Here is a 22,330-nt window from a genome sequence, read left to right on the forward strand (position 1 = left end):
CACCGCCCTGGGCAGCCCATTCCAATGAGTGGACCAAAGTCCAGGGGGTGAGGAATAGCTCTTTTTATATCAGCTGAAATGACTTTTCTGCAGAATCACTGTCTTTCTCCTGCGCTCCCGGATCAAGCGCAGGCTGTAAGAGGAGGTTAGCAGTGCCAGGGTGGCTTGGGGCTAGCTCTCACAACAGCCACAGGACCACCAATGTACAGAATTGACTTGTCCTTGGAGAAGCTCTCACGGGGTGTGGTGGAGCCCTCTGCTTGGAAAACCTCGTATATTATGTGTTTGAAAATGCATCGTAACTAACGGTATTGTCTCAAGGAGGGAAAAACAGAGCCAGGAAAACAGCCACAGCATGCTGTTCAGCACCTGCTTATTGGCATGTGTCCATGGTGAAGAGGGTTATCCACTGCGTGTCTGTCTTCTGCCTCTGCAGTGGCTTCCCCGAGCTCACTTGCTTTCTGTTTGTGTTGTCTCCCTCGTTCTGGTGGGTCAGGAATAGCGTGGAGGGGGTCCTGCCTTGGGTCACATCCCTGGGAGGGTTATCTCCTTTCCGCTGCAGCATTAGCCCTTGTGTTTCAGTTCTACAGGGAAGAGCTGGAGAGGGAACAAGCATCACGTGCAAGACTTGAACGAGATCTGGATGAGGCCACACAGAGGCTGATGATGGCCCAGGAAGAGATTCAGAGGTTGACAGATGAGCTGGATGCACAAAGAAAGGAGGAGAGCAAAATAGGTGAGTGCTTCTCTTGTGGCCACTCCTAATTACTGGCCTGCAATTAGCCCACCCCTTGGACTTCTCACCCAGGGGAGCTGGAGGCAGGCTGTCCTGTGTCCTGTGTGCTTGTAATGTGGAAAAATCAGTGTCAGACGTTAGCCTGGTACCTAGGGGATCTGAATGCAGTCATTAGCAGTCACAAATCAATTAATTCTGAGTGGGGAAATCTGAGACGTGGGGTTATCTGATCCGTGATTACAGCAGCAGTGTCTTGACTGACTCCCTCTCCCTGGCTCATATGCAGGTTGATGCCCTAGGAGGGGAGGGAGAGGAAATGGTGACTTGGTCCAGAAACAGAGTGGCGAACATACCGTGTTCAGTGTTAGCACAGCTGCACCACTCTCTCTAGGCTCTTCGGATGCTGTGTTTAGGATGCTGCCTCGTTAGGAGCCGTTAGCAAGTGCTCACAACCGGAGCTTATCAGCAGTCTTGAAGTGAATCGTTAGATTCTTATCACTGCTAATATTTGCTTAACCTCCTTATTGAAATAATTGTTGTTGACCAGCCCTTAAGCATTATTTTTTTCTTTTTTTAATACTGACTGTAAAAATAAAGAGTTTTCTGGAGGGAAATCAAACTACTTGATAAAGCCTCTGTTGGAGTGGTGCTTCACTGCTACCTCCTACAGGAGATTTCCTGAGCAAAACACTCTTTTCTGGATGCCTTTTCTCTGGGTTACTTACGTTGTCCCAAAATCCGCGACGCAGAATTTCAGTGGAGAACAGCAAAACGTGGTGAGAGAACATATTCCTGCCCCATGTGCCTTTGCAGAGACTGATTCACTTGAGGAGACTGGTACCACCTGGGCAGGGTTTATGTGTGAATCGCGGCTCGCGATGCTGACCTCACAGCTCACGCACAACACTCAGACCTAGCTAAACCTTCTAGCCAGCCTCCAAAACCATCATTTACAGCCTTTTAATCAAAGACAGGGAAACGAGCACTCTGCGGGCATCTGCTTTGTGTATTGATTGATACAGACGTGTCCCTGGGGATGGAGCAAGCGTTGTGTTGCAGCCTCCGAACAGTACTGCTTCTCCAGATCACGGATGGGCTGCAGCAGGCGACTCCTCTCAGTGGATCGTAGCCTGTGTGGGGAAATCTGTGTTTTATAAACTTCTTAAGTATCAAATGAATATAAGGCCTTCCAAACTGTGAGTAAGGGTTTGATGCTTCTTATGTCTGTGTGGTTTATTATGCTGTGAGTATCAGTGTGCAAAATTAGTGTTATAACATCTTCGTGCCTTCCCCAATGATGTATATCTGCATGCCTTCTCGTCCCGATGAGCTTCAGAGCCAACTGCTCTATACATAAATTGATTTTCTAATAAAAACCTAAAATTAAATGTCTGATCTTTAATATAACTCCACTTAAACAGTGTATTTTGGTTCAATAATAACTTGCAGCTGCTTGCTTGCATTGAAGCGAAAATACAAGATTTTTGCTGGCCAGTTTGTAGCCCAGTTATTGGGTCTTTGGTGATTAGAGATTTTAAATTGTGTGCCTAGCTGCCTGCGGCTTTAATTTTTTTTCTTTAGTTTTCCTTCAACGTTGTATCTAACAAAGTGCATTAAAATTGTTGCAGAGTTTAGCGTTCAGAAGCATACAAATGGACTGCCACGGCAAAACTGTCTCTTTGTTATCCTTGTAGAATCGGCCTCGTGGTCAGCCCTGCGACCGCCTGAGAGCTGGGAAGAAGGGGTGGACAAATGGAAGGAGAGCGGTAAGTGATGCTATTTACAAGCAGAGAAGATCTGGAATTTTATCAAGGCTTTCTTAGTGGTAAATGGGCTTTTCAGCAGAATGAATGCTTCAGTAGAAGGTGTGCCTTGCCTTTTATTTTAAGTTACAAAACTGAAAATCCAATTTCAAAATCCTTGTTTTAAACAGGGGTTTGGGGTTGTGGGTTGTTTTTGGTTTTGGTTTTTTTGCCAGATTGAGACCAAGAAAGAAGATATGTTTTTATTTTTGCCTGAATAAAAGTCAAATTTAAGCTGAAATTTCCTGTGCCCAGCATTAAGTTGAAAAGGGAAAAATCTTTGTTCACCTTTTCTGAAAGGAAAACTGTCTTCTCACTAGTTTTCATTAGGATACTGGTGTGTACAAGGACACGTTTCTGTCGATGGGCTCCTAATACAAACATCTTTTCCTATTTCTTGCACTTGAAATACTAGATAGTCTGCATTAAATGGTGTGAGAGTTGCGTATGTTTATTGATTCAGACTGGAAGGGTTGGTATACAACCATAATTTTTACTGTACTGGCCATTTCACGAACATTAATGCTAGCACAACACCGATAACGTCAACTGTGATTGTGTTTCTTCTTGTAGCAAGTTATGAATTTTATGATGAAAGTAAGAAATACAGCTGTTTGGGTTTTTCAAAGCTTACCCTAGTTGTTTGTGAAACCCATGCCTAAATATCTGAGGTGGGGCATTTTCCATGATCTAGAGGTAAACTGAATCCCTGGAATAACTATGGAGAGACTACTGCGCTCCTGTAACAAACACAGCACTGCTATTGAGTCTGGATCTCCAGACCCACAAACCTCTACTCTGGGAGTAAGAGAACGTGTTCCCGTGCGTTTGCGGAGCTCCCTTCTGTGCTCTTGCACACGTACGCCTGTGCGGGAGGGCGATGCCGTTTCAGAACCCTTATCCATGTGAAAGCCCCGCGCTGAGCCTGGTGGAGGTCAAGCTCCAAAGCAGCGTCGGTGACCTGTTTGTTCTGTTCTGCGCAGACCCGACTGAGCTACAGAAGGCCATGGAGCACAACAGCAGACTGGACAGGGAAATCCTGGCGCTGCGAGCACGGGTCCAAACGCTCGATTTGGAAAGGAAAGCGTTCCTCGATCTGGTGAGTACTCATCTCCTGCTGGTGGATCTGGTCTGCCGTGGCACCCACGAACCTCTGCGTGGGTGATGCTCCTGGGCTGGCTCCTGATGGTCAGTCCTGCTCCTTCACCTGCCCTGCCTCTCTCTTTCCCCGCTCTTTTCTATAGCGAGTCTTTCCAGAGCCGTGGTTCTGATGTTCCATGGCTCATGGAGCAATAAAATTTGGGAAACGGGCAGAATAAATATCCAAAGAGTGTTTTTATGCAGCTGCTGTTACTGCAGCCCTGAAAAACTCCATCTCTCATAGCATCCTTCAGCGCAGGAAGAGTTTGATGCCTCGCTGGCCACCGAGGGGGCTGTGCGTGCTCCAGCTGAGTACGGGCTTTAGGGCTTGCAGCGTGGGGCCCCGAAACAGATGTTTTAGTGTGCCCGCTGGACAGGGTCAGCTTGATGCTTTCTGTTACTAGCCAATGTTTGCAGAAAATCAAGTGGGTAAAGAGGGTAAACAACATTTCTACCTTTTCTTAGGGACTGTTAGTAAGGACAGTGAGTAAGTTTAGACTAAAACCCAATACTAGCTATTTTAAAAACAATTTAAAATTTATGCTCATGTTTTGATACATCTCAGCCTCTTTGGCTTTTTAATGTGGCTACGCTGATTTGCTCAGTAGAAGATAAACATTTCTTTTCATTTTGTGGGGGCTTTCTTAAGTGAATTACTTACTATTACGTTACTATTAGTTAAATGCTTGACATAATAAATTTAGGATTCTCTAAATGCAATAATCTTCATCAACGAGATAGTTCCTTACTGAGATTGCCGATAGTGAATGAATATAACAATGTTTCCTGTTAAAATGTGTCATTTGGCACAACTTCTGTTTCTGATCTTAACTCTTAAATTCTTTATATCAGTCCTTCAGCAGCCTATAATTGGTTGCCAGCAGCCTATAATTACTTATGCCATCCTAGCATGGAAAGCTCAGTAGCTGCCTTGCAGTTCTCTTGGATTAAAATGAGTATTTTTAAATTAATGTAAGTATCTCTGAGAATATCTCTTTCAAATAATATCAAAGACTTACTTTCTTGAATATCATTTATTCACATTCGTGTAGTTCTGTTCCTTGCATTTAAAAAAGTTGCTGGTTCTTCCTTAGCACAGCATCTAAGCATATCTGTAATCTCAGACCTTGTATTTACAGGACAGTCTGCTTCTGGGTCTGCAAAAAAATATTCTGTAATTTAGTTGACATTCCTTGGTTAACTTTTTTTTCTAAATAACGTTTTCTTTGCTTTAGGACATTGCTTCTTTCAGTCACTGTATACATACACGTGTATATACACATATATATATATATGTGTAAAGAAATATATATACACAAAAATATACAGATACAAGTAAGGTATTGTTTTCTCTGTACAGAAAAAAAATGTAGCCAGACTGAGATCACTTCCAACTAACCATATTGTTAAGCTAAAAGCAAATTACCTTTATTCCTTAGGAACGAGGTTTAACTGTTGGCATAGAAGTTAGAAAACCACGATTTTTATTTTGTAGAAGCTGAAAGTGTACTTGATTACGAGCCACAGAAATTCTACATCCTGAAGTGTGTATATATATATATTTTTTTTTTCCCCCCCTGCCTGTGAGTTGTGGGCAGCAGAGTGAGGAGCGGGCTGGCCAGTTGGCTCTGGTTTGGTGGCCTGTGGGAGACCGGCCTCGTCCCCGCCGTGTGCTCCACCGGTTGGAGTGCTGAGCCTTAGCTGGGCAGGATTCGACGTCTGTGGGGTGTAAGCGAGTCTGTGCGAGTGGGCTCTGCCGGTGCCTCTGGGTGTGGATGGAGGCTGAAGAAAGGGAAAATGCATGCTGAGATGGTGGTGTGTGAAAGCTTTGCAAGGACTGATAGCTCCAGAGACCAGCAGTGCTGTTAAATCTGCAAAAAATGACAAACCTGGGACACCAATGGTCCGCTGAACCTGTGCAAGGTCCCTGGCATCGACTGCGTGAAGCTCAGATGGCATCCGCCTGTGCTGCTGGGTGCGCTTGAAGAGTACAGGATCACATCTGCATCTGATGCCGGTGAGCACCGACCGCAGGACTTCTCGAACATCCATCCAGAAGCCACGGCGGTGTGACCCTGCACTTCCGAGTAAATGGCTGGGGTTGGCCTCCCAGCTACTGCTCCCACCGGTAGCCAAGAGTGAGTGTGCGAGTGAGTAAGTTTGTGTGGAGTGAACAGTTACCTGCTAATAATAGTAATATTTTATTGATCCTGTCGATAATAGCAAAGACTAAAAGGTGTCCTCAGAAATAGTGGTTGTAATCTGTCTACCCCTCTGCACTCGGTCCCCTTCAGTATAAGGGGGTGTACAACGTGTGCATGATCAGTAATTGAAATAAATGCAGAAAAATGACTTACCCTTTAATGCAGCCCGGAATTCCCCCTTTTACTGCTCTTTGCCTCTTTCAATAGTCTTGAGGCCAGCCGGCTGGAGCAGCCACGTGGTCTCAACAAATCCCTCAAGCTGAGTGGTTAATATTCATGAATCTGCAGGTTATCTACATCTAATTGAGAGAAATCTTAATTCTCTAAGCAAGGTGAACATTCACCAAAAATAAAAGCAAGTGTTTTCCTCCTGAAGGTTGAACAGCTCAAAGAGGAGATCTGTGAGTATCAGAAGAGTGAGAAGCAAGGACTTCCATTGCCTGCGCCCGGCGAGACTGAAGAAGTCGCAGCATCCTCGCTGCAGGTATTTTCAAGGGCTTTTTGTTTGACGTTCTAGAAAGCAAACTAAGCAAACCGGCATTTCAGCCCCATGCCATAAATGAAGACGCACAGCTTGTAGTGCAGAAACGCTTGTGCTTTCCTTTCTCTGTATGCGCGAGTGCATCCTGTGCTGGTGTGACGTAGGAGTTATGCTGGGCATGACAGATACCCTCACGTGTAGAGCATGTCCGTTGGCGTAAGCTAATACCCACTAGTGCCTTCGTGTTATTATGGGTCTTGGGGGGGCTTTGCTCCTGTGGCTGGTGGGTTGTCTAATGCCGATAGCTATAGGTGATGTAGCTCATGTTTTCTGGTTGTGAGAGACTCGAGTAGCTTTGGAATCACATTGTGCTGAGATTTCAGTCTTAATTATGTGCTAACTTTTCATTTTCTCTTGAGACACAGGGCACAAAGGATGAAGGGAGGATTGAAGGAGACTATGTTTCAGGCCAAGCTGGCTCAGATCAAGAGGACAGATATCAGGGTAGTGAAACACTTCATAAAAGGTGAGCAGCGTAGAAATACTTCATCTGTTGTATTTTCACGGTGGCTTATCTGGCGCTCTGGTTGCTGGTATTCTGTCTTGCTGAGTGGATTTAGGTATTGGATTCTTTAGAATACTCTTTGGTACTAACTTTGTTCTTCTGCTCCCAAATCAGAAAGTTTGGAGGTAATGCAGTCCTGAATGGGTGTCTGGCCCTTGGTATCACGAATGTGGGCTGTTTTCTGACGCTTTCTCCGCTTTGTTGATTTCCTAAAAGAACAGGGTTGGGCTTTTGTAGCTCTCTGCAGACAAAAGTGTTGTTTTCAAAACTGTTTTGCTGCTGGGAAGATTTCTCTGGATTTCATTGCTGTCCAGGGATGTACCAAAACATTTGGTTTTCGAACTTAAACATGTAAACTGGGATTGTTAAGGGAAGTCAAAGCTTCGTTCTTCTGTGGCCTGCTTGGGAAGCTGCTGCGCCTCTTCTAGCAGGTTCAAGGAGGAAAGGGGGTCTGATCCCATCTCTCTGACTCTCTTTTCCCTTCTACTGCCCAAGGCTGTTCCCTCACCGCAAGCAGTTGAATTTGCCATTGTCTCTCTGCTGTTAGCATCCTCATGCCTGACCAGTTTTCCCCCCAGACCTTCACCATTACTTGTGCAGAGTCCGTCACCACTAATTCCCGTGCATCGCCACCTAAATAAGAGCAGGCGCAGGTCATGCTGGATGCAGGAGTTGAAATTAGCAGGACAGAAGTATTCCATAGTGAAAAACGCATCGGCTTTTCCTTGCCAGTTGTAAGTGGTTTGGATGTGTGTCGATGTGTTTACGTAGCAGTTCTAGCCTCAATGAAGTCGGTCTTTGGTGTGTAGGTGCCGAGAGGTGATTGAAAACATCGAGGGCAGGAATTCACAGCTCCTTCACAAGCTGCAGAAACTGGAGCAGGAGCACGAGGATTTGGTTGAGCGCAATGAAGAGCTGGAATCAATTCTGGGAGAGACACAGATCCAAACCAAGCAGGAGAAGGAACATTTTGAGTGTGAGGTGGAGGGACTTCATCGGAAGGTAAGGAAGGAATGAAAGGAGGTTTGGTTTTGTTTAATTCTAGCTGCTTTTCTCTCTACATATTGATTGGTAAAATAGAATGATGTTTGTTCTAAACCTGCATGCTTCTTTGTTTAGTTTGACAAGAAATACAACTGGCAAAATCTGCTGGTTTCAGAAAAAAGGGGAAAAGGAGGAAAAAATTCCAGCAGTGAGTAAGTGATGCTTGCCTGGAGGTGCAGAATCCCCCAGTGTTACAGCAGCATTGCCTTTTCCAGCTTCTGTCCCCCCTCACTGGTGCTTGGGCAAGCAGAGTTAACTAGCTAATGTACCTCCTGCGTCCCCAGGAGTGAGATCAGGCAACCTCCCTTCCCCTACAGCCTTTCTGTACCTGTGGGCTGTGCACCCTTCACTTTCTTGGCTGAGCTGAAGGAAAGCCTCTTTGTTTCAAATTCAAGTTGCATCTTTTTCCTCTGGAGCTCTTTCTTCTGAACGTCTTGTAGCTTGGAAGCTGTTATCTCCTCTGAGAGGCTGTCCTGGATGGCATCAGTGCTCCTGACGAGCTTCAGCGTCTGTCTCCTGCAGGAACTGCCTTTTGACATTGGACAGGGTTTTCTTCTGCCTGCAGTTCCTGCTAAAGAGCAAGTTCCAGGAAGCCACAAGTCCTCTTGAAGCTCAGAAGAGAGGCAAGAGGTTTTTCCTGAAGTCCATGAGTTTGTCCCTTAACCTGGCACCCATGACAGAAATCCAGGCTTTGACTTGAATCCCTAACCCCTCTCCAGACCTGTCCAACAGATGAAAATGGTCAGTGTGGGACACTGATGCTCCTTGATCCCAGGAGAGGTCCCCAGTTAAGCATGCTGGTGACAAAAGATTGCACTTCTGGCTTTTCCCCGAGCACAGCATCTCGGAGATGTGTCAGCCCGTGTGTGGAACACCAAGGCAATTCTGGGTGTGGGGGGCCATGATCTGCACTGCCTGGGGACAGCCCTGCTGAAAATAACAAATTTGAGGGGACAGTGAGTTTCTCCCATCACCTGCTATCTCTTGGTGCAGCATCTGCTGTTGAATGGGGAAGGCATGGCTGGATGCATCTTTTTGAAGAGCTGCGGTAAGCTGATCCATCTGGAGAAGCTCTGCTCCATCTTGATCAAGACGTGACCTCACCAGTCTCTTCGTAACCCGTGTCCTACTTGATTTTGGGCACCCTCATCCCAGGGCAATCTGGATCTTTTCCTGTTAATAGGACAAGTCCACTCAGATCATCCTTTGACTTTAGGAGATTGATAGAAAGTCTTTGTTATTTGGAGTCATTTGCATGTGACAGTCAGGGGACCTCTGGGAAATGGCAGAGGTGAAGCACCATGTTGATTATCTGGTTTACCAGAACCATGGCAACATCGGAGGCCTCCTTGCAACACCTGCAGAGCCATCTCCATCCATGTTTTGAGCAAGGATTAAGTTGTTGCTGAAGCTTCTCAGCCTGATGCTGCCCTTGTCAGGGTGGTCTTTAGCCTCCTCCGTCCCTCTGGAGGTGGTCCTGCGCTTACAGACTGGTTTGTCACTGCTTGCCCCCAGGGAAAATACTGTTTGCAGCACTTGTGCAGCATCACTACCAGGGCCTGTGATCCCTCACAGACCGGGCAGCTGGAGATTTTATAGCCAGAGAGAACAGAGGAAGCCAGAAGTTGGTCTTGCTTGATGGGTAGGTGGGCTTCTCCCCAAAAAGGCTGGCTGAGGAGGTCTTTTCCTTTGGCTGAAGCCCTGCTGTCTGGCCAAAGCTCTTCCTTCCTTGGGCTGAGTTGCCCTCTCCCCTCTGTCTGTGGTTAAGAGATGCCCTCTGCAGTGATCTTGGACTGCCAGGCAGCCGGACCAGTCCGTAGTGTCCCTAGAGGACCCTGGATTTTGGAGGTGAGAAGGAAGGGCACGCACAGGTTTTCAGTCAGGAGTGAGCGGTGCTCAGACACGTCCGTACACTTGCTGTTGTGGTAAAACACGATGTAGGAGATCGCACAAGCGTGACGGCGTAACCCGTGTGAATGCTGAAGTAGCCATACACCTCCAAGATTAATTGTTCAAAGGAAGAAAAGATTAATTGCTCATCGGTAGCCTCTGGCTGTGAGGGAAAAGTCTCTAAATACAGTGAAACAGACTGAAGGCATGTTCAAATATCTTGATGAAGGATGCCAGCAGACATCATGTTTCTAAGCGTGTAGCTGAGGAGCCAAGGACAGACGCTCTGATGGGAATGGTAAAAGGTCTGCCCACCACGGCTGTGCTTTTGTTTAAATCAGGGCTTGTTCAGCACACAATAAAATGTTTCTCACTTTCTCACTGAAGTAGAATAAACACAACCCCCCCCCGAATCAAACAAAATGCATTTTCAGTTTGGAGAAATCCCTTCTTTGCTCAATGCGTTGTTAAACGGATCCCTGGGAACGCCGCTTTGGGGGACGCAGCGTGAATGCAGCGGGGAGCGCCGAGTAGCCAAGGAGATGCAAGGCATTTCGGCTGGCATGGGCCTGGCAGCCGCTGTAGCTGAAAAAACGACAGAAATGAGGCGTGCAGGGCCACGGAGGAGAGACGGGCAGACTGTGGGATGGAAGAGGAGGTGGGTTAACTCTTGGTGAGATCCAGCATCTGCTCAGATGGAGGGCTCTCGAGCTGCACCCTTCATCTCCCGGGGGCTTTTGGGTGCCTTGGAGGTGATGAGGGGAGGACTGCACGAAGGCAGGTGTGCTGGAGCCCGGAGAACGCAGCGCCGCTGGGTGTTTGCCAGCCTGCCTCATGTGAGAAGGGCTTGGAAGTCTTTTCTGTTTTGGCATGCCTACAAAAATCTTGGCTGATTAGGCCACTGACTCGGAACGAGGACAGCAGGATACAATGTGAGTATTGTTTTGCTGTTGGCACGAGAATGACGAGCCCAACTTAAATGCTTGAAAGTTAGTGGCTTGGAGGAAAAATAAGCAAAATGATGGAAATGCATAGCTGGGTATCAGCTTCACAACCAAAGGTTGGCTGAGGGGTGTGGAAGGGAGGTGTATTTTACCTTTGAGATCCCTTCCAGAACTCCAAAGTCTTGTTGAACCCCAAACTATCCTCTTGTCATGCAAGAGCAGGGGGGTTTATTGCCCTCTAGCTCTTCTGTTAAGAGGCCTGAGTGTTTCAGCCCACCGATTTGCTTTTAACACCTAGGTTGGGTAACATCATCTGTCTTAAAAAAACAATACCACGACAGCTTTCCTCTGTTAGAGATCGTTCCCTGCTGGGAGCCTCAGGAGATCCGTCTTGTGCCTGAAGCCTGTCAGTGAAAGCAAAGCTCCTGGGCTTTGACACGCTGCTTTGTAACCACTTTAAATGGACTGGGGCTGGCAGAGACTTGGCTTTGGGTTCCTGTTGGAAAGGAATGAAAAATGATCTCCGAATAAGTGCGGAGAAAGGAGGGTGAGAAAGGCGTAAGGCATCTTGTGTGCTTCACTGTACACTCGTCTGTGTGAGTGGAGCGATGGATGTTGCCTGTACGGGTACGGTGCGTGCTGTGTACAGATGATGCTGGATTTCATCTGCAGCTGGGCTTCGTCTCCTTCCAGTGTCCCCACTTGCTCTGCAGCCTCGTTCAGTGAAAGCCCAGCTCAGGCAGTTAAGGAGGCCACCTTGGTGGTTTAGAAATAAGAAAACCAGCACAAACTTTCTTCTGAGCGTAAGGAGCTGAAAAGAAAGGCTGCTGGATGCCGTGCTGGCTGGCGGCGGAGCAGAGTGGCTGTGAGTGCCAAGACACGGATTTTGCAAAAGGGTCTGCAGGAACCATAATCGGGGGGAGAAGCTGGACTGCTCCTAGCTCCTTTAAGCCCTTTAAAACTGCAGGACTAATAATCGTTCCCACGAGATCCCTCCACAAGGGCAGATGCCTCGGCGTGAGATGGTGCAAATGCAGAGCGAGCACTTGTCCAGACAAACTCTTCTCTGCCAGGAGAAGCACGGAGGTCAGCGTTTGGCGGGCTCAAGTCGAGTCCTCGGAGCCTTGCAGGAGGGAGTTACAAGCTCCTTTGAGCAGTGGAGGGACCAGGACAAGTCCTGGGGGACCAGGTCGAACATCTGCTCGGATGGGATCAGCTGCAGGGGAGTGGGCACTGCAACAGCATGGGAGAGGAGGATGGCCCACGATATAAATCAGGGTCTCACGGGGTCCTCCGTGTTGGGAGAGCAGTGCATAGAAGGGCCACAAGCTGTGGAGTCCTTGAATTTTCACCATGTGTCTGGGTCGTTTCTCTCCTTTTGTGGAGTGGGGTTCTTTTATTTTCTGACTTGGCCTTGGACGACTCCTTCACCCTTTGAAGCAGCAGGATGAAAGATGTGAGCTGGAGCTCGCCCACACTGGCGGCTGTCCACGTCCCCTCCTACTCCTTGCTTCCAAACATGGGCCTAATTCTGTAACAGCAGCACAAGGAGAAATTTAGTAGTAGTTGTGCATTTAGTACTAGCTGTGAGTACTGGTTTGCGTTTAACTTGTGGTTTGTCTATGTTAAGATCACAAGTTTAGAAACAGAGTTACTTGAAGTGCAGAAGAACAAAACTGAGATGAATGGGGAAGAGCAGGCATCGTCTGGAGCACAAGAGATGCAAGAGGTAAGAGGTTTTCCTTGGCAAGTAAATTGTTTTGTTTAAAAACACATTAAATGAGCATCTCCTGTGAATGCTCTTTGTCACCATCTTCTGAGAATTTGTAGCCATTAGCTCAGGTAAGACAGATGGATGTCTTTGGAGGAAGGCAGCTAACGTGCCAATATGATCTCTGTGATAACTCATCTCTCTTACAAGATTGTCTTGCATTCAGCCCTGCAAGCTGAGGAGCTTGTTGACTCCCCGGTGAGGGTGAAGATTACATGTGTAAAGGTGCTTGATTCTTGTTTAGGGTTTAGTGAAACCTAGGCAGCACGCAGGTACATTTACAAGGCTGTTTCCCAGCTGGTTTGGGGCTGGCTTTGCTGTGGATTTGTTACTTGCCAGCCAGACAATTGGACCTGCCAGGGGTATAAGCCAGACAGAGCTTGTTACATGTGGGAGAGGACCTTCCCAAGGTATCTTGGGTCAGGTGGAGGCTCCAGGCCTTCAGAGATGTCCAGCCAGCCCTGGGTATAAGCTGCAGGAATCCTGCTGGCAACTTTTTTTCCTATCCTTGTTTTCTAGAAGACACGTTTTCTGCAATTTGTTTCTCTTTTCTGCAGCATCATTTATTCTAGCAAGTGACTCCTAATTTTGCTTGTTCCAGATGTTGGAAAGCTGTCAGGAAACAATAGAAAAGTTGGGAAGTCAGCTGGGAGAGCGGAGAGAACGGAGAAAGCAACTTGCATCTGAGCTTGAACTGTTACGAGAAGATCTGAAGGCTGAGAAGGTGGTACTGGGCAGCCAGGTATGTGGGGCTCTCTGCAGGAGGCAGTTGCCTTTGGATGACTCCGTAAAACATCCCCAGTTGCCCCCCAAGTGCGTTTCTTGACTTCTCTTGATGCATTTATCTAGTCCAGCCAGTTTGAAAGCTTCTTTGGCAGATGGTTTTAAATCCATCTGCTTTAATGGAACTGTCTCTAGCTCCATAATTTATTTTTCCTTTCTGTGAATCTAATGAAAAACCAGTAATTCAAACTTTGTAGCCAAAGCCCCCTTCTCTAGAGGGCAGAGTGGAAGTTTTCAGACTTAGGTATTCATTGCAGAGTTATTTGTGACCGTAAGGCTCGTGATCATGAGCCTTCATCTCTCTGTGTCACAACGTGACAGGGTACTTGTAGGTTTGAGCCAAGGCCTCCCTGCAGAGCAACATCATGGTGACCTGTTAGCAGCAACCGCTTTTCTGAGGTTGGGCTAATTCTGAATCTGTTTAACACGAGGCACCTTAATATTCTTAACCAAAACATGGCATGATAAGGAGTCAGAACACCCAAGAGTCACAGAAGTCTGCATGAGCAGCTCACTGGGATCCCGACGCTGTTTTTTGTTACATGCCCCAAGGACCTCTCTACACTTTGCTTGAAGCAGTTGAACTGCTCGATAGAGTTCTGGTGGGTTTGTCTCTGCTGGGAGAGTTGCTGGTGCTCTTGTCTTCCAGCTGGGCCATAGGAGAGCGAGTGTGTAATGCCAGCAAAATTGCACAAGGACTAGTGCAGGCATAGGCAGGATAGAGGCTGAAAATTAGGCTAAAACTTTAGGAGACCTGCAGATCTGTGGCCTGGATCAGGCAGACAAGGGGGACCTGAGGGAGTCTGGCAAAGGAATGGTTTACATCTATTACAAAACCCATTTTTTAGCACTCTGAGAGGCCTTAAACCAGATGTGAGTCATATCACTTCCTTGAACGTAAGTAAAAAACAATGAAAGTCCTGAACTGTTCACGCAACTGCATATGCACAAGAGCCTTGCTGGAGGAACAGTGGCATCTAGAGGACAGGACTTTTGCAGTGCTGTTAGGCAACAAATTCACATTGCAAAAGCTCGGGATGTGGACCAAGCCTTGCCAAAGAGCTGTTTAGGAAGAGGCTAGGTCAGCCTATGAATATGCACATGAAAAGGAATTGTCTGATTTGGGGGATGATAGGGAAAATGGGAAGAGTCGCTCTTTAACCTTTGCATCCCAATAGTTCAATCTGCTCCTGGTCCAGGGACCTTTTAATCCAAATCATACATCCCGGCAAGTTTGGTTGTGATTCAGCCACCAGCTGGCTGGTGGTTTTGCCTAAGGAGAGGACTAGTTTTTCATCAAGGGGACCATGAGATAAAATCAGTGGCCTGCGTTAGACCATAACGGTCTTTAAAGTAGATGACTTTGCATATGTTTGGTGGGATTCCTGACTTCACAAATGGATTCATTCCCTTTTGGTAGAGCAGCTGTATTGGGACGAATTGTTTACCAATAGAGTGCTCAAAATTAGCTTGGCATGAAATCATCGGGTTCTCATGGGTGATACACACCTGGAGGTCAAGATTTGAGGTTGTTCAATGTTGTGTTTGTCAGGGTGTCCAACCCATAGAATGGGGCGAGTAAATTGGGTAATATTTTTGTTCTTGTCAATGTCAGCGATGGGCTATGAGTTCGTGTATGCAAAGAGCTCTTTGCATTTGTTTGAAATTCTCTTCTTGTTTTTAAGAGGTTTTTGGACGTTTGAGAGGAGAGAGTTTTTTCTGAGCTGGTAGTTAAGGGTGTATTACATCCGCTAACTCCTGTTGTTTCCTCCCCAGGGGTTGCCTGACTCAAAATCAGAGTTTACAAGCCATTGTAATAACTTCCCAAGTCTCCAAAGAACATCAGCAAGCAGAGATCACATTAATGTGTCCCATGAGGAGCTACAAAAAGATAATGCTTTGTTAGATACAGAGGTGAGAAATGTAAAGAAATTCCAGTTGTTCTGGTACCCGATGCAGACAGAAGCTGCTAGTGTATGTTGCTCAAATATAGGTAAATTCATCGTGGTGTAGATAAGAAGACCTGGAATTGAAATATTCGTGCCAGCATACACTCAGGAAGAGCTATTGATTAAAAAGCTTTAGGAATCAGTGTCATTGCTAGTGTTTAGTGGGATTAATAGCATTTTTCTTTGAAGGATTTGGGTTCACCACGGCTTAGCAGGAGGTATTAGACTAGGCAGATTCTTATCCAGTCTGGGAGTTCCAGTGTCCTTATGCACTGCTCGTGCCTTCCTTTCTCGCCCCTTTTATTTTCCTGGCATCTTCTCTTCACGTCTCAGGTTTTGGGTCTGCCATTGCCTGGCGTTAAGGCGTTAGGTGATGCTGAAAGTGGAGAGCAGCCAGCCATAGAAAGCTTTATTTGGGTTCACTTGGATGTAGGATGCTCTCTGTGTGAGACAGCTGAATACACACCTTGTACTCTTCCTGTTTTCCCAAGAGTTGGTAGTTTTGTAAAGAGGTATGGCACATGATATAAAGCCCTGAGAACTACCGATGGGCAACAGAAGGATGAAATCAAATAAAGAAATGTGTTCTGATGATAGTTTACACACAGCTACTTCCCATGCAGAAAAAAGGACTTGCACGTGCATCTTCAGGAGTGAAGAATGACAATGACTTAGCTACAAAATCACAGCTATGTCTTGATGGAGTCCCCAGATTGCCTTATACTACTCAAGAGATTTCTATGAGACCAAAGAAAATCAAAGTCGTGGTGTTTTCTGACCTTACAGGTCTCTGAACTCCTACAAGAAAGAGAACAGATTAACAAACTCGAGCAGAAACATGAAGATGTATGTACAGATGAAAAGACATATGAAGAACAGATGGCTAAAGTAGTATTTTTGGAAGAACAGATCAAAAACTTGAGAGATGAACAAGAACTGCTCTGGTAAACCTTAACAAGGCCTATGGTACTTTCTGCTCCTGATCTTTGCTGACTCATTTTTCAGTCTTTTAAAAATCCCGGTAGTGCTGCTTCTGGCAAAAACGGGCACAGCAGCTTTGTGTCTTCCTTATTGGGTAATCGTCTCTCTGGAGGGATTTTGGTGAATAAGCATTTCCCTTAGTGACACCATGATCAGTCGGGAGTAAACCTTTTTTTCTGCAGCTGTTCCAGATTCTGAATGGCATAAATGAGAGCTGTCCTTAGGGAGGAGGCTGCTTCTCTTGGAGTGAGGTGGTATTTGGACTAACGCGGTCCCAAACAGCTCCCATCGTGGGCTTGGGCTCCCTGGGGCTAACGGCTGCCAGCTGCTGATGGTACACACCCTGCTGTGGATTCCGGGTGTCCTTGGAGGGCAGGTGACAGCAGGCGTCAGGGCTGTAAATGAAGTTCTGACAGGTCCCCCGACTCCCCTTTTTCAATAGATCAATAGAAATTTGGAGTTGGAGCATCCATGCTAAGGCTGTTATTAGTAAGTACAAGCTTGGATTAAATCCAGTATAGTTACAGTCAGTTCAGTTACCTGGATAACTTGATACTGAGAATAAAGTAAAACCAGGATAAGACAGGTAGCTTAGCTTATAAGGACATACAGTTTGCATCAATATAAGTCGGATAGCTTGACTGGGAGACCTGAGCCCGTACTTGCATACAGCGAGGTGTTGGGCGAGTGCTGCTCTGCTGCTTGTGAGCCCAGGCCAGCTCTCGTGGCCCCATGTGAGTGTTTCCTTAGCCAGCAGTTAATCTGCTCGTGAATGACTGAGAGCTGACCCTTGGAACACACATTTTGTTGTGGGTTGGTGTCCAGGGGAGACTGACCCTTGCCCAGAACTGCTAGCCCCAGGATTACATCCCCTTTGGAACCTCCTGAGACGCTTCAGCATTGCTTTGAGCGTTTCACTGGACTCTCGTATCCTAAGTTTTTCCCCTTCAGAGGGTGGTTTCCCTTGGATGTGTATAGTTATCTCTCTCCTTTACTATTTCTCCTTCAAGTTCTGAATTGCTAGAAAGCAACAAGAAGAGGGAGGAGCTAGAAAAGCAGCTGAAAGAGAGCAGTGAAGAAAAACGGTTGTTACTGGAAGAAATTGCCCAGCTAAAACAAGATATCTTGACTACCCGGGGGCAGGTCGACAGCACGCTTGAAGAGACTTTGAGGACGAATCAAGGCATGGCGCATAGAGAGAACAGGTTTCTCGTGTCGCAGAGCTCTGCAGGAGGTTTAGATGGGAGCGTTAAACAGGTATGGGCAGCTTTGCCATCTGCACTGTACTTCTTTTCACGTGGCAAAACCTAATTAAAGTGGACTGGAAGCCAGTCCTGTAGGGTTAGCGTGCCGGGGGGAGATGAGTCTGGCCGATTTCCTTGGGGAAAATGTTCGGAAATTATGAATGTCATCATTTCCTTCTGTTGTCTTTTTGGATGTGGTGGGAACTTGGATAAACTAAATGACTCCCTTAGTACACATGAAAGAAGTTATACAGTCCTTAAATGATGTTTAAACCTTTTGGAGCTCTTTCTCAGCTCCCGTTTGGAGTGTGAGAAATAGAGTTGGCTTGCTCTTGCTGTAGGCAGAAGCTGTTCCTCTTCCCCGCTCCTCCTTGGGATTTTGTGCTCTCACACTCCAGTGCTTGAACTCGCCCCGTAACTGCTGCCCTGCGGTGCCAGCTCACAAGCAGCTTGGTTCTGCTGCAGCCCTGTGCTCGTGTCTCAGTTTCTGCTCTCCAAGTGCTCTACCAGCTGGCAGGCGAGACCCCTATTTGTCACTACCTTTACCTGTGTTTTAAAGGCAATTTGTTCACCTTTCTTACCACGCGATCTGAAAAAGAAAGGGAAGAGAAGCTAGCCCTGCCAAAAGGGGAAGAAATGATGACGGTACCCAGGATGGAGAGTGTGAGGAGGAGCAAGGATTATATGCAAGGAGGAGAGGACAGGGTGGCCTGTGGGCCAGAGTGGGAGTGGAAAGGAGAGGATCAGAGTCGTGCTGATACCAAGAAGCAGCAAGTCTGTACAGTTAGAGCAGACCAAAGCAAGATACAAGGTGTGGAGGGGATGCTGAAAAGGACCCCAGTGGAAGCAGGTGGGGGAAAAAAACCCACAAAACCTAACTGATCTCGAGGACAGATGATATTGCGAGATCCCACAGCACTGGATCAAGACTTCCCACCTTGGGGATTTATCTGCAAAGGAAAGCTTGATCTTCAGTGGATTTCATCTAGCCCTAGGAACAGAGGGTGAAGATGCAAAGTGGGAATGTAGACTGACAGATGGCTGAAAGTGATGTTGAGAAGAAGGGTTTTGGTACACCAAACATGGGAAGAACTTTTAGTCTGTGAACAAGGCACTTGCAAGAAGGTGGGTGAACCAAAGAGCTCAGTTATCTTCTGAAAGCCATCATAGACCACCGGTGACCACCTCACGGTGTCCAGGCTGCTGTCGCATTGTGCCAGCCTGTCTGTTTCTGTACCGCTGCCAGGACTCGCTTTGTTCCTGCTGCCTCTGGGAGCTGCGGCTGGATGTGCCACTCCTGCTTCCTTGCCTTAGTGAGACACTGGCACGAGAGTTAAGAGTAACCTGGGTGGTTTTGCTTTTGTTTGACGAGTTAGTTTTAACAGGGATTTGTTCCCTCATCCAGGTTCTTGCACCTTCTCCCTCGACCTCAAGAGTTGTATTGGCTTCTCTGAGGGGATGGGCAGGGTAGGGAGCAGGACATAGTGTTGGGGCAGAAGAAATGCTTGCCTGGCTTTACCCATCTTCCTACTTAAATGCCCTTAAATCCTACTGGCATTTCTTAATTACCAGTCTTTATCTTTCCTTGAAGTTAATTTCCATGTAACCTTTGTCATTTTGCTGTTCCTGCAGAGTCTGTCCAATGAGAGATTCCAGCAGCAGGAGGAAAAAATGCAGCAGCTGCGGCAGGACTTGCGTCGAGTTCAGAACTTGTGCAGCTCGGCCGAGAGGGAGCTGAGATACGAAAGGGAGAAGAACGTTGACTTACAAAAGCAAAATCTCTTGCTCCAACAGGAATGCACCAAGGTAGGAACAGAGCAGGGAGAAGTGCTTGAAGAGAGCATCACACAATTTTACGAGGTATGGGAGGCCGGAGGTGCTGACTTCAACAGACGGGACCTCATTTACATTGGACTGTACAGTACGTGGGCTCTCAAGTGTGCTCTGCCTCAGCTCCACGGAAATTGCACTGCCTCCAAATAAAACGTGCTGTACTTGCTCCCTGTATTTCTCTTTTATTCTTGTTCACTCTCAGATAATCCTGTTGCCCCTTTCCTAATCAAGACATTTCAGGTGGTGTATGTTAAATTGCAAACTTGATTTCTTCTTTTGAACCTCAGGTCAAAGCTGAGCTGAAGCAAGCCCGGGCAAAACTCTCGGACACAACCGAAACGTGCTCCTCTCTCTCAGCACAGTGGGAAAAAAGCCAGCAGAAGGTCAAAGAACTCGAACAAGAGCTCTTGAAGTGCTCCCAGGCTGATAAACTGCAAAGCGGTCTGCAAGAGAAACTTGCACAGGAGAAATCCAAAGTATGTGAAGCACAAAAAAAGGTAACTCGTCAGCGTGAGCTAAGTTAACAGGAGGTATGTTTTTAGCAGTTTAGTGCAACGGTAGTTCAGAAAAAAGAAGCAGTAGCAGCTCATGAATTGGTTCCCTGAAGTCCATTTTGCTAGTCTGTTTTGAGATCACTTGACTAAATATTTTAGGAAAAACGTCAGTTGTTAGTGGGAGCATAATCAAGACAATAGAAGCCAAATCTGATGGCTCAACTGCTTCTCTGAAGCTCAATATCTCTGAAAATACAGATAGTGGGGCTGGCAGGGGCAGGGAGCCCAGGTCTTGTTCCTGCTGAGGAGATTTGCTGCTGTTGCTATCTGGTAAATTGTGAAAGCTTGTGTTTTCCGTGGCATTGATACTGCCATGTTCCTGCACTAATCATTTGAGTCGGTTTTGAAGCGTGCAGGATCAAATTAGGTGCAAAAAGGATTGTTGCCAATTCATGACGTAGTGTCTGATCAAAAATCTGGTAGCCGTTTGAAAGGTTTTGCTTTTAACGGACTCTGACACAAAGACAGGCAGAAGTACTTTTGAGTAGAAGCAAGCAAATCTTTCATTCCCATGACTTGGATATTGAGGGATCAAAGGGATCTGAGTCCCTTGGATTCAGATACTGGCCTATAAATTCAGAAAGTTTAATCTGTGTCCAATTTTAATCCAAGATTTCAAAACTCCAGCAAAAGCTGAAAGATTCACAACACCAGCTCCTGCTGGCAGAGGCCCGTGTTTCAGACAAGAAACTCCTGGAGGAGGAATTGAAGGAGGCCCGAGAAAATGAAGCTCGCGTGCAGCAAGAACTTCACGAGGAGCAGCTGAAAAGGTACCCAGAGCTGGGCAAGGCCTTGCTGCCTGTGGAGGGCAAGTCTGTGCCAGCAAATGCTGCTCTGCCAGCCGGCAGCTACCTCCTGCAGCTCCATGGCTGGCCCTAGGTGGGTTCAAGGAGCCACTGCACCACTGGTTTTACTTCCTATCTCTCCTTTTGATCTGCCAGTGCCCCTGGCAGGATCCCCTCTTTATGAGATGTAAAAGATTTTTGGAGATGTCAGCGGCCTCAGAAGGTGCCTGGTCCCTCCTGCCAGCCCAGTGATTTGGTTTACCCTCTAGATGCCGGCAGTCCCCTTTCTTCTGCAGCTGGGGCTGATGATCCCAGCTACATCATGCACCCTCGCACGTGCCACTGGGACACGGGGACAACTAGGATGTACCAATTTCTTTCTACCCTCAGTGTTTCCCAGGGCAGGTGCAGAGCAGCATGGTGTTGTCTTTAGATCACAGCCAGCCTTGAATTCATGGTGGCACACCACGGGCTGGCCTCCATGTGGATGTCTCATGTCACACCAACATGCTTTCAGGAAGCTCCTGGAGCAGCAGGTGGAAGAGCTGCGGCAGCAGCTCCAGCATTCGCGGGAGACAGAGGCGTCGCTGGCCAAGATGCACGTGGAGCTGCAGGCCAAGACTCTGCACGTCCTAGAAGATGAGAGGAAAACTGACTCGAGTGAGGTGAGCTGCACCACGGATGGCTCATCACCCAAGGGGATGCTGTCCTGGTGGCTGACTCCAGAGCAGACCGCTGAGCTCTAGGGGGAAACAGGACCATCCCAGTGTGAAATCTGTACATGGGAACTGCTGAAATAGGGTCACACCCAGCCAGGTGCTGAGCCCTTGCAGATCCCACTGATTTATGCAGGAGCTGGAGGAGAAGCACCATCCCATCTCACGAAGGTTTCCTGGGGATGCAGCTCTGAGGGCACAGAAGGAGGACTTGATGGCTTCTTCCCCTCTCCCTTCCCCTTTTCTGGCAGAGCATGGAGCTTTTTGCAGGAAATTTTTGGCAGAGTCCGCTGTCTGGGAGGTTGCACGGCCTCTCTCTGCCCTGTTGAAGCCTACAACCCTCCCAGCAGCGCAGAAATCCACATTCCCCCTTCTTTAAGGGGAGGAGGCAGTGGCCTTGGAGGGCAGAATGGATGGATATCCATCACATAGCTATCTTTTTCACAATGAGAGTGGGGAGGCACTGGCACAGGTTGCCCAGAGAGGTGGTAGATGCCCCATCCCTGGAAACATTTAAGGACAGGCTGGATGGGGCTCTGAGCAACCTGATGGAGTTGAAGATGTTCCTGCTCATTGCAGTGGGCTTGGACTAGATGACTCTTAAAGGTCCCTTCCAACCCAAAGCATTCTATGATATTATCTGTAGTGGGAACCACTGGGATTTATGATAGAGAAGCTTTGGAGACCAGACTAAAAGGAGGCAGAGGGGCCCCTACAGCTGAGGACACACACACAAATAAAAAATAGATGTTTTCCAGCACCTCCAGTGTCAGAAGGAGAACCAGAAGCTTTCAGAGCAACTTTCACTGATGAAGGAGGAAAACAAAGCCCTTTATGAGGAAGGAGTCCGACTCCTGAACCAGAAGGATCTGTATGTCAGGTAATGACTGCATCACCAGGAAGGGGCA

General features: G+C 47.2%; 1 protein-coding gene across 1 annotated transcript in view; it reads left to right on the forward strand.

The window, feature by feature from the left end:
- The window catches only part of LOC104167426 (coiled-coil domain-containing protein 30-like), a 32,465-nt gene that overhangs the window by 4,301 nt on the left and 5,834 nt on the right, over positions 1-22,330 (forward strand). Inside the window, exons 3-18 of the mRNA XM_009707677.1 lie at positions 569-736; positions 2,431-2,502; positions 3,522-3,637; positions 6,259-6,366; positions 6,789-6,889; positions 7,738-7,930; positions 12,437-12,535; positions 13,179-13,304; positions 15,137-15,274; positions 16,096-16,253; positions 17,301-17,547; positions 19,167-19,340; positions 19,655-19,864; positions 20,534-20,691; positions 21,224-21,371; positions 22,181-22,302. Of these exons, the coding sequence (XP_009705979.1) occupies positions 569-736; positions 2,431-2,502; positions 3,522-3,637; positions 6,259-6,366; positions 6,789-6,889; positions 7,738-7,930; positions 12,437-12,535; positions 13,179-13,304; positions 15,137-15,274; positions 16,096-16,253; positions 17,301-17,547; positions 19,167-19,340; positions 19,655-19,864; positions 20,534-20,691; positions 21,224-21,371; positions 22,181-22,302 (2,338 nt within the window). The remainder of the gene's footprint in view (positions 1-568; positions 737-2,430; positions 2,503-3,521; positions 3,638-6,258; positions 6,367-6,788; positions 6,890-7,737; positions 7,931-12,436; positions 12,536-13,178; positions 13,305-15,136; positions 15,275-16,095; positions 16,254-17,300; positions 17,548-19,166; positions 19,341-19,654; positions 19,865-20,533; positions 20,692-21,223; positions 21,372-22,180; positions 22,303-22,330) is intronic.

Source organism: Cariama cristata, unplaced genomic scaffold, assembly GCF_000690535.1.
Source record: "Cariama cristata isolate BGI_N322 unplaced genomic scaffold, ASM69053v1 scaffold32279, whole genome shotgun sequence".
Classification (NCBI taxonomy): Eukaryota; Metazoa; Chordata; class Aves; order Cariamiformes; family Cariamidae; genus Cariama; species Cariama cristata.